Below are 15,041 nucleotides of genomic sequence, written 5' to 3' on the forward strand. Positions count from 1 at the left end.
ATAAACAATTTTTTGAGGAAAAAATATTTGAATGTTGGCCGATTCTACATTAAGATGGTGTAGCATTGCATATTTCATTTTGATATTATGCATTATAAGTAGAAATATGAAGGATGCAATGATTAAGACGAATATACCAAATTTAAACCAAATTATACCAAATTTTTTTCCTTATATTGATGACGCTAACTTTGGCGAAGTATTGAAAACTAACACAGAAATATATATTTTGGGCTATATGGCTATAAGAAATTGATTTATTATAACCGTTCTAAAGCCCGTATCATATCGCCTACAAAGCAAATCCGTAATTCAAACCGTTTTTATTTTAGTGTTATTAGCTTATGTATATTTATATCGCGATATTATCATGTAGGAATGATTGCTATAGATAGTAACTATATAATATATTATAACATGTATGTTATATGTATGATATAATGTTGTTTTTATTTTTACTAATAATCATACCACATACAGGGGATCGACAAAATAATATGAACACCATGCAATATAGAATATCTTGTTGAATGCTGGTAACATTAACAGGTCAATTGAAAAGTCCCCGGCCTGGCACATAGATGGCGCTACTAGATTTAAATAAATATGTTTATTAGTTAGTCCTAACCCTCAAAAGATGCGTGTATAAATTTTACAGATGTCGGATCATTAGTTTGTGAATTATAGCAATTATTATTATTTAGAATTATTTTGAGTGAAGCAACTTGTGTTATTGTGGAAAAAATGGATAAAAAGGAATTTCGTGTCTTGATAAAATATTGGTTTTTGAAGGGAAAAAATACAGTTAAAGCGAAAATTTGGCTTGATGCCGAGTTTCCGGACACTGCCTCAGGAAAATCAACTATCAAAGATATGCCAAGTTTAGACGTGGTGAAATGAACACCGAAGACGGTGAACGCAGTGGACCCCCAAAAGAGGTTGTTACCGACGAAAACATTAAAAAAATCCACAAAATGATTTTGAATGAGCGTAAATTGAAACTGAATAAAATAGAAGACATTCTAAAGATATCAACTGAACGTGTACATCATATCATTTATGAATATTTGGGTATGAGAAAGCTCTGTGCAAAGTAGGTGCCTCGCGTGCTCACTTTTGACCAAAAACAATGACGAGTTGACGATTCGAAGCAGTGTTTAAAGATGATCAAGCGTAATAAACCCGAGTTTTTGCATCGATATATGACAATGGACGAAACATGGCTCCATCATTTCACTCCGAAGTCCAATCGACAGTCATCCGAGTGAACTGTACACGATGAACCCACTTCAAAGCATGGGGAAACGCAACATTCGGCTGGCAAGGTTATGGGGTCTGTATTTTGGGATGCGCATAGAATAATTTTCATTGACTACCTTGAAAAAGGAAGGACCATCAACAGCGACTATTACATAGTGTTATTGGATCGTTTGAAGGATGAAGTCGCCGAAAACGGCCACATTTGGAGAAAAAGAAAGTGCTGCTTTACCAAGACAATGTACCATGTCACAAGTCAGTGAAAACGGTGGCAAAAATCAGATCAGATTCTGTTCTCAGATTTCAAAAGAATACTCGCTGGGAAGAAATCTGGGAAGAATGAAGAGGTGATCGCCGAAACTGAGGCCTATCTTGAAGCAAAGGACAAATTGTACTACAAAAATGGTATCGAAAAGTTGGAGAGTCGCTATAATCAGTGTATCACCCTTGAAGGCAATTATGTTGAATAAAAAAAACTAATTTTGCCAAAAATATTTGTTTTACTATGGTAGGCCGGGGACTTTTTAATTGACCTGTTACTTCCGTGTAAATAATGCGACGTGTATGTATTGTTCAGTTTATATGCCAAGTCTTGTAGGTTATATTTCAGTGTATTATACGCTTTGTTCTGCGATGGTTAGAACAAGCGATCGGTTTTATTCGGCAAACGACTGGGTTTATGTATGGAAAACGCCAACAGAAGCCTACGATTTAGGCTGCTTTCTTTTTACAGTCAATCATGGGAAGAATCTGTTATGAATTAGAAACAATCTCTATAATATTCACTTGGTCCTCTCATTCATATAACTGGCCGGATTACTGCGATATTATTAATATCTCGACACCCGCAATGATGAAGTATATTGAATATATTGAGTACTATGACTAGCATATTAACGCCAAACACTGCTATATTATCAAACATCTTTAGTGGCCCTGGCACCGCTATGGAGAATTTTAGAATAGAGAGCGAGGAGTAGATCTCCATCTCTAACATCACTGAAGCAATTGGTAGATGTTTTAATATAAAAATTCGACAATACTCCACTGGAAACTATTCAGGCACTATTCCGCGAAAATTGCAGCTGATTTAAAAGAAACTCGTAGTCCAACGCTTTATTAATAAATAAATATTGTTCTTATGTCATGTATTCATATTATCTTCTTCATCTTCCGTAGATGACACAACCTTCTAACGTCCTAAACCTAACCTGAAAGTCCTAACATTCAAAGGTCACATTATAAAATATCATGACAATCTGAGGTTCACATAATTTAAATTTCACAATAATTTTAGTGATACAGCTGTTGTATTTTTTAACAATGCGCCTTTCCAGAACGAATTAAAAAAGATAGTCCAATTGAACGAATTGCATTTCGAATTTGTTTGCCACCCACCATATGATTCCCATTTAGTCCACAGTGAGCACCGGTTGTTTATTCACCCAGAAAAGAATCCAAAGATTGTGATCCAAAGAAAAATGTTTGGCTTAAATGTGAAAGTGATTGCCGAATTTGAAATCTGTTTTGAAAGTAAAGGCACATCGTCCTCTAAATAACATATAAAAAATTGGAGGTTCGTTGATAAAAGAAAAAGTGACTACAGGAGTCACCACTTATTATGGGAGAATAATTATTTAATTACAATAATACGTCGTCCTCTGATGCAGTACGTCCGCAACCGTACTATTCTTCCGATTTAGGAGCCTCGGGCTTATTAATTATCTAAACCCAAAAAGCTGCCTCTTCGAAGCATCGTTGTGAATTGATTATGGAGAGTAAAACACAAATTGTAGAATACCTTAAAGGTAATTCCAAAAATGAAATTCAAGAATTGTTGCGAAGACCATATTTTGAAGGGAAGACAATAAGGTTTGCGTTTTATTGAAATCTTACTATTTTTTGATCATACTTCCTACTATAATCGAGAATAATGAACAATTTATAAGGTATATTTTTATGATGGAAGTATTACAATCTCACTATACGCTACTATCTGCTGCTTTTGATCGATATTTCTATGAAAATATGGGGATAATTTAAATTTCATTTCATGATTTTTTTTTATTGAAGTTAAGTATAGCTGTATTGCAGGAAAAATAACCCGTCGTAAAATAACTCCCCGATTTTATAGTAATGTAGTTTGTTGATTAATATTTGGGATTGATTTTGGGACGTTTATATAATTTCCTCTGATATTTGGCACTTGTCCATAAAATAGATTTCACTTCTTGAAATATTACAAATATTTTACGTTTATACGTTTATATATGCGCATTTTAATAGCTGAAATATATATATATATATATATATATATATATATATATATATATATATATATATATATATATATATATGTATATATATATATATATATATATATATATATATATATGTATATATATATATATATATATATATATATATATATATATATATGTATATATATATATATTAATATATAAATTATATAAAATATATTATTATAAAAATATATTGTATCTGAAGATATTTATATACTTTAATCCACAAATAGATTTCTTATTTTGCCAGAAATTATAATTATTAAGCGAGGAAATACAACAGCTAAATTGATCTAAACTATCGATGACATATTAATGTATGCACACACAAAAATTTCAATTCAAAACAAATCACGTAAAGAATTTGGCAACAGCCTGAAGTCAGATGAAGTTTTATCTTACACTTAAAAAGTAAACAGTCGAAACTAAAGTAAAAACAAAATAAGGCAAATTAGAATTTTTGAACGTTTCCTATCGCATTCAAAAGTCTGGAAACAATTGACTCTAACCTATAGTCTTTCCAATAAAACAGCCAATGCACGTCATCAACACGATCGAACGTATTTCCGAATTTATTGTATAATAACGTAATATCCCTTTTAAACTCGGAGCATTTTTCTTTATCATTTTATTAATTAGCGTTACTCTAGTTAAAGGATGACAGACTAGACAGAATGAAGTCTGATGCATCCGAACATAACCAAATTTGTCTATAAAGTTCGATTTGCGTTGGTATTGGTCGACACCGTTGCTAAATGTAAATGTAAATATAATCATAGAGTAATGGAGATGCAACTCAAGGGGGGACTCTGGCATAAAGTTTTACTTTGCCCAACATCCAGAGGGCGCCATAATGGACCATTCAAGTAATTTGATTGGTCAATTTAAATCTCCATTATAGGCACCTGTAAGAAAAATATTTTACTGTGAAGACATTTGATTGGCTCATTAGCAATGTTTGGCACGTGACAGCCTGACGTCATGTTTAATTGACCAATGAAATTTAAATATAAAAAAAATTCTGAAATAGATTTATTAAATAAAATTCAGTTAAATATAAATAAAATATAAAAATAAATATATCTATAAGATATTATATATATATATATATATATATATATATATATATATATATATATATATATATATATATATATATATATATATAAAACCATAAGCAAAAAAACTTTGGTGCATTGCAAATCAAAATTATCTCTTCCGTTTTTATCATATTTGTTTAGTGCCAATTGAAGGGTTTTAAATTTACATTTTTCACACATTTGACAAAAATTTTGTTATATTATCGACGTGGCAAAATCGCTGAATAAAATAAGACATAGTTCAAAGACCTACCGGCAGTATAATAAAACAATTTTGTTGGAGTCTGGGGCACGAGATATTGCCTTGCCTCTATAGAATCAGTCTCAATTTGTGGGTCTACTGATTTATTCATAATTGTATGTAAACAAAAATCACACTTCATTTGTTTTTTCAAAATTTTTACTAAATAACCTGAGATGTACACTACGGCACAATGTAAAACTTTGTTTGCTCTCATAGGAACATATGGACTAAAGTTATAGAGTCAGGTAATTAACGGTAAGAATGAGCAGAAAAGGGGATACTGGCTGAATGAATACAAACTTTACCATTACCTTCTGAAGTTTGTTCAAATGTCAATACTTGCGTCGAACACCCTGGTTGTGGGCCTGCAACGATGGAAATAGGCACTACAAATATAGTAAGACAGTTTAGAAATTAATGGTAACAATTATGAATAGAAATGTGACTGACTCCTTCAATTTACCTTCTATATCATTTGGATTTTGATCCACTTCCATTTGTACATATTCAGGGCTCGTGGTATTATGTTCACCATCACTAAATTGTTCATAAGTACTTAAAGGAAAGTTTAAATGTATCACAAAAATGTCTGACATGGTAACGATCATAAATCTGTTATGTTGTTAACCCAACCAGTTTAGGATTTTTAATGTTTTCTACTCATTTCTTAAAGATCGCCGGGTACTGTTTTAACGAAAAACGATTATGCATTTCCTCACTATCTGTGCATCCGGGTACACAACACTTCTTAGAACGAGAATGCATTTCAACTACCAATTTGTATATACTAATAAAATAAAATAATAATTTATTGTATAAACGTTATAAAAAGCCAACCACACTATTCTCTATATAGGGCACACTGAAAATGGCGTACAAAATAAACAAGCCATAGAAAGAAATGAACCAATCAGATCCCGTCGCGACTCTTAGTATAGCGAATAAAACAAGTAATATGTTAAAGGTAGCGACATCTACATGTTGGACGTCGCGAAACATTTCCCAAAAATTTCCTATGAAGTTAAATCTCTATTTCTCTATGAATATAATAAAACAACTTTAACCTACATACTATTGTGGCTGTTTAACTCCTTCAATAAATATGCATTAGATGTACTATAATGTTAAAATAAATTATATTTTATAACGTTATTTTTGCTTCATTATTTTATTTATATTAGTATTATCAGAGTCAAAATAAAAGAAAACTTAAATGTTGTGCAGCAAAGTTGCAATATAAATTTTGATGACATGAATTGGCTGTTTTATTTTATTGATAGGACTATAAATAAATTTAAACTATTACTTAAACTAAAAAATAAACCAAGTTATCTAAACTAGTTAAGATTCTAATAATAAAAATAAGCTATCTAAAATTGTTTGGTGCATTTTCGTCCAATAAGGGTTATATATAATTCATTATTTTTGCCGTTTTTTAGCCCTCCAGATCTTTGTCATTGACATAAAAATCGTATTATTTAACATGTCATAAAATCATGCAATTTAACAGTAAGGTTAAGTTTTTTAACCGTGTTTTGAATGAATATTTCGCATTTTCATCAATATATACCTGTGATCAAAATACATATAAGCACGCTATATTATAGGCAAATTTATATTGTTTATATATCTAATTATTTTAATAATTTCATTATAATTTCTTCTGACGTTCTGAAGTGTCACAACTAAATATAATAGTATTCGTATTAATAATTATGTTTTATTTCTGTTAATTATAAAGGTATAATTATGTTTAACAAAAACTATACTATTGGTGTTATTTAACCTATGTTATGACATCAGCCTTGGCAACAATATATTGTATAAATATTTTCGATAGATTATTATGATTGATCTTTAATGTTAAATATTAACTCACAAAACAGATAACACAATGCAAATATAATTAGAAATAATCGATAATAAATGGAATTTGATAAGTTTCATTCGATGTATATACCTTTGATTAGTGAACGTTTTAAAATTATCAACTTTTTAATATAGTGTCTATACCTGACAACGCTTTACTGCGCTGGCTCAATCTCTTTAAATTGAAAAAGACAATAATATAGGAAACGTTTTTAATATATTTAATTACATCTAACTATATATCATAACAGGTCAATTGAAAAGTCCCCAGCCTGACACATAGATGGCGCTACTAGAATTCCATATGTTTTTTAATTAGCTCTAATCCTCAAAAGATGCGTATATAAATTTGACAGTTGTCGGATCGTTAGTTTGTGAATTATAGCATTTTGAGTGAAGCGACTTTTGTTATTGTGGAAAAAAGGGATAAAAAGGAATTTCGCGTGTTCATAAAATATTGTTTTTTGAATGAAAAAAATACAGTTATAGCAAAAACTTGGCTTGATGCCGAGTTTCCCGATACTGCCCCAGGAAAATCGACCATCAAGGATTGGTATGCTAAGTTTCGGCGTGGTGAAATGAGCACCGAAAACGGTGAACGCAGAGGACGCCCAAAAGAGGCGCCGCCCCGACGAAAACATTTAAAAAATCCACAAAATGATATTGAATGACCGTAAATTGAAACTGAATGAAATAGCAAATACTCTAAACATATCAACTGAACATGTACATCATATCATTCACGAATATTTGGGTATGAGAAAGCTCTGTGCAAAGTGGGTGCCGCGCGAGCTTATTTTTGACCAAAAACAACGACGAGTTGATGATTCGGAGCAGTGTTTGAACATGATCAAGCGTAATAAACTCGAGTTTTTGCGTCGATATGTGACAGCGGATGAAACATGGCTGCATCATTTCACTCCGAAGTCCAATCGACAGTCATCCGAGTGGACTGCACACGGTTAACCCACTCCAAAGCATGGGAAAACACAACAGTCAGCTGGCAAGGTTATGGCGGCTTTATTTTGAGGTGCGCATGGAATAATCTTCATTGACTACCTTGAAAAAGGAAGGACCATCAACAGCCACTATTACATATCGTTATTGGACCGTTTGATGGACGAAATCGCCGAATTTCAAGAAAAAGTAAGTGCTGCTTCACCAAGACAATGCACCGTGTCACAACTTAGTGAAAACGATGGCAAAAATCCATGAATTGGGCTTAGAATTGCTTCCTCATCCATCGTATCCTCCAGATCTGGCCCCCAGCGACTATTTCCTGTTCTCAGATCTCAAAAGAATGCTCGCTGGGAAGAAATTTTCGACGAATGAAGAGGTGATCGCCGAAACTGAGGCCTATTTTGAAGCAAAGAACAAATCGTACTCCAAAAATGGTATCGAAAAGTTGGGGGATAAACCAAACGAAACTCTTACATGTTATCGCTACCAATCGATAAATCGAGTTAATAACATCGAAACGTTCGGCCACATGCTGCAAAACCTTGATAATGCTTAAATAGGAAATCCTACAAGACCTATATATCGTTGCTAGAAGTTGCTTGATTCATGGTCTAACTAAGCAGTATTTCCATACTGACAAAAATACCGGAAAATATATCCGTACCTAAATAGCCCAAAAATATTTGTCATTTTCAACGTGGAATTTAAATACTATCAGAAAAAAAACTGAAAAAAAATAGTAATTAGGGATAAGCAATGGAAATTACGACGTCAACTATATCGTTGCTGTGATATTTTTTAAAATTGATGTAGAATATTTTAATAGATCTCGCAGTGAAAGCAATCATATATGAAATATTTTTATGTTACTTCAGTTTTGGCACATAGCTAACGAAAAACCATGCGATAGAAAATAGGGTTATCTTCCAACACTAATTAAACAAAATTGAAAACATAAACTGTCAATGAAACGTTTCTAAAAACATTCACATACATTATTTGTTTAAAGATACACGTTCGAACTTAATAATAAATTTCGGTAAATATTTTTTCGAACATATATAACATTATTTATATACTATCATGTTAAAATAAATTATATTTGATAACATTTTTGTTCAATTATTTTATTTAGATTAGATTTTTTTTGCACGTCAAAGCCAAACTGAACTAAAACTCAGAGTTGATGCGGCAACATTGCAATGTTTCGACGTCACAAATATCCATTACGCGTTCCTTAAAAAAACTTTGAATAGACTATATTATTTCCATTAATATGACACCAAACTAATACACGGAGACTTTTAAAGATATTGTTTCATAAGTCTATGAAACCTACCTTTACCAACTACTATTCATTTTTCGGGCCATATGTATAAAGTTATGTCTTTTCAATCATCTTTTATTATTAACTGACAGGAGTATCTGTATTTTCTTTCCTTTTTCGATCCTGCATTATCAGTTTTATACAGCACATTTTCTGGTGACAATCAAGAATTAACTCGTTATATCACCATTCCACAGTAGCAAAAGCTTATTCAAAAATCCATATCGAAAATAGTAATAAATCATCAAGTCACTGTAAATATCAAAAATCGCAATTAAACGACATTACCATTTATCATGCAGAATGTTATAGTAAAGCATAATTGAACATGTTACGACACTAAAGGAATGCTCAATTGAAGCCGGTTGAAGTAATAAAAAGTATAAAAAAGTATAAGAGGAGAGTATTGATGTATATAAAACAATTTAAAAAAATAGAAATTTATAATACAATAATTTCTAATAAATATTATAAACAAATTAACGTATGATAAATGAAGTTATCTTATTTTAACTCCATCAGTTAACAACTCAATTTATATTTTTAAAAAATCATTATTGCTATTGTTTTTATACACTTAAGTAACATATCACACAAATTAATCTAAACATTCTCCCGTAATAGGTTAACAATCTGAAGCAAACAAATGATAACACACCCAAATACACATTTAATGAACATTCTATACAAATATACTGCATAAGACGTAATTTTCTTTATATTCCTTGATATACAAAGGTTATCATTTATATTTCTAGATTTAAAATCAAAAGTAATTATACATTCATGAGATATTTTTCAAAATCTTTATCAGTTATACATGAAAACATTAGAATTACTGCCATCATATATTAAAAAATATATTTATATCTAATATTAAACATTATTATACTACAAACGCAATTCACTTTATAGTATCCCTCAATGAATTAAAGCTGATTCAGGATATTGGTAAATAATTCAAGTTTCATCTACAGTGATTAAGCACAAAATCATTTTATTTTAAGTTCCAAAGTGTCAGTTTTTGTTCCGTTATTATCAAATGAAACACCGTTATTACCAATTGCGCGCAACTTAATTATTCATTATTATCTAATATAACTGTTTATGATTAACTAGATAAATTTTGTAGCTAAAATATATTCACTGTTTTGCATACAACTTAGTTAACATTCAAGAAAACATCAAGCAACTAATTTGAATATCGCGTAACTGTATTCAAATGTACTTTAAATTGATTTGCAAGTCAACTTAAAATAACTTTAATAAACTGTAAAGTGATAAGTGCAAAACAGATTATTTTTACACATCATCTATAATTTTTCCCACGTTTAAATGGAATACACACGAAATGGAATTAAATGAAAAAATTAAATTGACCTTAAATTGTATTATCGAATGCATTATCAATAGTTAATCATGTTCAATTTTATTCTAGCACAATAGATTTGTACAACAGGCCAAAACTAGTGAACAAGAAGTAGTATTTATCGGAGATAGTATTATACAACAACTACAATTCAGCTCGTTATGGACTGAAAAAATAAGTGCCTTACACTGCATCAATTTTGGTATAGGTGGCGATAGGTAAGAATTAATTTTAATTCAAAATACGACATTAAAATATATCCTTTAATTGTAGAGTTGAAAATGTATTGTGGAGAATCAAAAATGGAGAATTTGATTTCAACACACCCATAAAAGCAGTGGTTCTGTTTGTTGGGACCAATAACACAGACTGTACACCTCACGAGATATTCGAGGGCATATTAGAAATAATAAAAGAAATCAAAAATATTTTAGGCAACGTTTATATTGTTATACCAGTAAGTAAGAACTAAGGTACTGCTTCTCTAATAAAAAAATGGTTCAAATTGAAAACCGACGAAATAATTCATCAACATAAACAAATAATGATAATACCAGTCCTCCAAAAGAACATTTAAACGACATATTTGTAAAAAAGTAACGTTTTAACACATATAAAAATATTACTTTTATTTTTAAGGAATATTTATTTATATTTGTGTTATAAACAAAAGTAAATTGGCGATATTAATACAATAAAATCCAGGTCCATTAAACTGTCTTTTATGGAAACAGATTATTTTATTTATATTCGAATCAGTAAATATTGAATTTAGTTATCATTAGAAATAACTAATATTTGTTTTTGTATTTTAGACTCTGCTTCCAAGAGGTCAATTTCCAAACCCTTACAGAGAGCGAAACGATCACGTCAACACGTTCCTTATTGATAAATTTTCCAACGAAGCCAACAAGGACGAACTAACCGAAAATGTATATGTCGTGCCTATTCATGAAAACATAGTGGGCAATGATCAAACAATTTCTCATCACATCATGCATGATTATCTGCATTTGACCAACAACGGCTATACGAAAATCTTCGGGAAAGTTTACGATACACTGTGCCAATTACTCAAAGTGTCACGCGTTAAATAATATATTTATTCATATTATAATTTAATATTTACATTCGTATTTATTGATTGAATTTCAAAACATCTTCGTTACAAGAATATTTTTGTATCTCAGAATGTGCCAGAACGTTTTTATATAATTATATACTAGCTTGTATCATTGATTCAACAATAAGCCTTATTATATGATTTATTATTACTTGTTTTGTATCATTGAAATTATTAGCAGGTATCTAAAAAATTAAACAAAAATTTCTTAATGTTCCTTAGTGCATTATAATTTGATATATCTCAAATGACCAGACAATCACTGTATTCTAGATTACATTAATAATAAAAAAATATCCAAGTAATATTGAATAATTATTATGCAATTAATATGGTTAAGTTCTTTCACTACCAAAACAAATGAAATATATGAAATTCAATTGCTAATATAAATTATTATATATTAATACTAATTATAATTATATTGCCCTAAAAAAATAACATATACTAAAATTTTTCGTAGTTTTTGCATAATAATTAATTAAGTTTTCTATTTCTCTATAATCTTACAATCAACATAACATAAAAATACAATATTTGTTTCTAAAGCCATCTTTCTTGACTTTTTTCAATTATCTTGCACACAAATTCCTTTACTTTTTCAGATCTTTGATCTGCCACGTTGAGAATATTGCGATGATTTGGCTCATCATTTTCCTCATAAGAGACAATACATCGATTAGTAATGAAACTAAATGCAAACACTGCCATACCACAGTGTCTGGCAACCAATACTTCTGGAACTGTAGACATTCCTACGAAGTGAATATAAATGAATTGTCGAAAATAAATTTCGAAAGAAAAAATTCATACCCACAGTATCAGCACCTAGTATTGACAACGCTCTAGCTTCTGCAACTGATTCATAATTAGGTCCTGATACAATAGCAAACACACCTTCATGGCAGTTGTCAGCAAGACCAATATCTTTAGCGACCTCATGAGCAATTTTAATCAACTGTCTATCATATGCTTTGTTCATAGGGGTAAAACGTTCACCGAAACGCGAATCATTAGGGCCTCTTAAAGGATTTTCTCCTAAAATGTTATTATTACTGCGATAGAATTAGGATTAGTACAATATAGCGCAAATGTTGTACCTCCAAAAGATAGCATATTTAAATGATCTCTCAGAACCATAATATCACCGACTTGAAATTTTGGATTCAAGCTTCCAGCGGCGTTTGTAGCAAACATTGCTTTTACGCCCAAGAGCTTCATGATTCTTATAGGCTTTGTTATAGTTTTTATCGAATAACCTATAAGGTCAATATTAAGTTTATTAAAATAAATTATTGACTTCACCATATTATCAGAAAAGATTTTCAAAATGTAAAATTTATTAAGAACAATAACAAGTTGTTTACCTTCAAAATAATGAAATCTGCCTTTCATACATACTATTTTCACCCCATTTAAAGTTCCAAATACTAATTTTCCGGCATGTCCTTGAACGGTGCTCAATGGAAAAGTTGGAATTTCATTATAATTAAGGACTATTGGATTATCTAATACTTCTGGTATGCCAGCTAAAAATTACAAATTGTTACTTTCTTAAAATAATTATGATTATAAATAGAGATTTTTAATATATTATTATGGAATATTGTAGAAATTGTATATAATAAAGACATCAATTCTTATAATTACTACAATAAACACGATAATTAATACACAGTAATAAATAAATCATGTACATCAAGTTTAATGTTAAACTTTAAAACGTAACTTTTCTGAATTTTTTGATAAATTTTCTTACATTTTGAAATTAGATCAAGTAAAACAACAGTTTAGTATTTCGTATAAGTCATCTTTTTATAGAAGCTTTAAATCTATTTTTTAATTGCAATAATATAGGGTGTTTTACTGTTAGTATACTCAGTATAACGTACCCATTCCAGTTCCACAAATAATGAGTAGTTTTGGACTGAACGGTATTTTACTTCTTATAAATTCAGCCACTGTTTCTAGACTCTCATAATTGAATCTATATCAGAATAAACAATGGTTTAATTTGATTATTTTTTAAATATAGTATACTAAAAGTTTTGTTTATTTAATTGAGATTAAATAGCAACTTACTCATCGGTATTGTCACCCATTTTTCCAAATGTTCCGAAATTATGCCTATCAACTTCACCGACTACCTTGGTCGAGAATCGAACTGATTATATATATATAGCTGAATTGTAATTAAAACAATTCACTTCAATTTAATTATTTATCTCTATATTAAGATTATTTTACTAAGGCAAGTGGTACTTGAAACAAACACCAATTAATTCACAAGATTATAGTATTTACATAAATAAAAATGCACATATGCTTTTATATAAAATCCATGCTATACTTCTTCATTAATTGCTTTGACACAAGGTTGCATTCGGTCACGAACAGTTTAATATACTGGTTACATAAATATTTCACCTGCGAGGATAAAAACATGCTTTTGTAATGTTGTTGATATAATTTTGTAATTTCCACCGTCACTGTCATTTAAAAAATATTTTAACGATAACGCTAATTAATAAAATGCATGTCTAGCAATTGAAAGATTGCAGATGCAGGATTGGATTCAGATTTTGATTTTTTAATTATATTTTTTTAATGATACTACTCGAAAAACAAATGGTCATGTAAAGTGTTATGTATAGTTCACACCTTTGTACTAATTTGTATAACGTATTGATGAGTGAGCGTAAGTGATTTAATTTAATTTTAATTTGGGAAATACATACTGGTGTATTTATTCCGCATTCGTCTTGCTTGTGTATTGATGCAAGTACAACGGAACAATTGTAATAAATTAATTTGTAAATTAAGATTGTATTGTAGTAAGCATTTCGAATGTAAAACGAAAAAAAAAAGTCTAAGGCTGATGCACTGTCTACTATTATACTTTTAATATAAACTTTTTGCCTACCATCACTATAGGTGATGATTTATGGGTACTTTCAGGTAATATTTCCGGTGATGAAAAATAGCTCTATTGCAGGATTTCCAAGCATATAAATTATCGGACCCGGCTTATTATCAACATCAGTTGCAAATTTGATCTATGATTTGTCCCTGATGATCAATCATCAAAAAATATACCATATACTAAGATATTCGAGCGTTGTCATGCTGAATAATAACATTTTTGTACCTTGGCTAGTACTCATGCCGTTATCGCGCAGTGTTAGGCTCAAACATATCATCAGTTGTTGTCGTCTATCACTATCATCATAGCGTCTTCAAAAATTTTGCCTGTCCAGTACGCTCTTTGAACTGCTTACTTTCACTTAGAACTATTTTATTTGTACATGGTGAGAATTTAATTTTACTTAATGATTTAATTGAGCAAGCCTGCACAATTTTCTGATATACAAGTGAACAATTAACTTTTTCCTTTAGACATAATTCACACTTTGAACACAACATAAATTCAAACATTTTCATCAAATGACACATACTGAAAAGTGAAGATTTAACATGAAGCTGATTACA

The 15,041-nt window shown here is 30.2% G+C and overlaps 2 protein-coding genes across 3 annotated transcripts in view; one reads left to right on the top strand and one right to left on the bottom strand.

The window, feature by feature from the left end:
* Positions 1-11,703, top strand: part of LOC143193729 (farnesol dehydrogenase) — a 29,098-nt gene extending 17,395 nt beyond the window's left edge. Inside the window, exons 5-7 of the mRNA XM_076400064.1 lie at positions 10,499-10,647; positions 10,703-10,886; positions 11,245-11,703. Coding sequence (XP_076256179.1) covers positions 10,499-10,647; positions 10,703-10,886; positions 11,245-11,526 — 615 coding nt within the window. The 3' untranslated portion in view covers positions 11,527-11,703. The remainder of the gene's footprint in view (positions 1-10,498; positions 10,648-10,702; positions 10,887-11,244) is intronic.
* A 53-nt stretch (positions 11,704-11,756) lies between these two features.
* Positions 11,757-13,795, bottom strand: LOC143193730 (purine nucleoside phosphorylase). 2 transcript variants are annotated; one of them, XM_076400065.1, is made up of 6 exons: positions 13,635-13,795; positions 13,445-13,539; positions 12,920-13,081; positions 12,653-12,811; positions 12,366-12,590; positions 11,757-12,307 (listed from the first exon to the last, which is right to left on the bottom strand). In XM_076400065.1, exons 1-6 carry the CDS (start codon positions 13,652-13,654, stop codon positions 12,096-12,098), a joined length of 873 nt encoding a protein of 290 aa, XP_076256180.1. In that variant the 5' UTR covers positions 13,655-13,795; the 3' UTR covers positions 11,757-12,095. The 2 variants fall into 2 exon arrangements, with proteins under 2 accessions (XP_076256180.1, XP_076256181.1); XM_076400066.1 differs by lacking the exon at positions 13,445-13,539 and having other exon boundaries at positions 13,635-13,778.
* Positions 13,796-15,041: the final 1,246 nt, after the last annotated feature.

This window comes from Rhynchophorus ferrugineus, unplaced genomic scaffold (assembly GCF_030347505.1).
Source record: "Rhynchophorus ferrugineus isolate W39M unplaced genomic scaffold, kcgeb_rfMv2 rfM3, whole genome shotgun sequence".
NCBI classification, from domain to species: Eukaryota; Metazoa; Arthropoda; class Insecta; order Coleoptera; family Curculionidae; genus Rhynchophorus; species Rhynchophorus ferrugineus.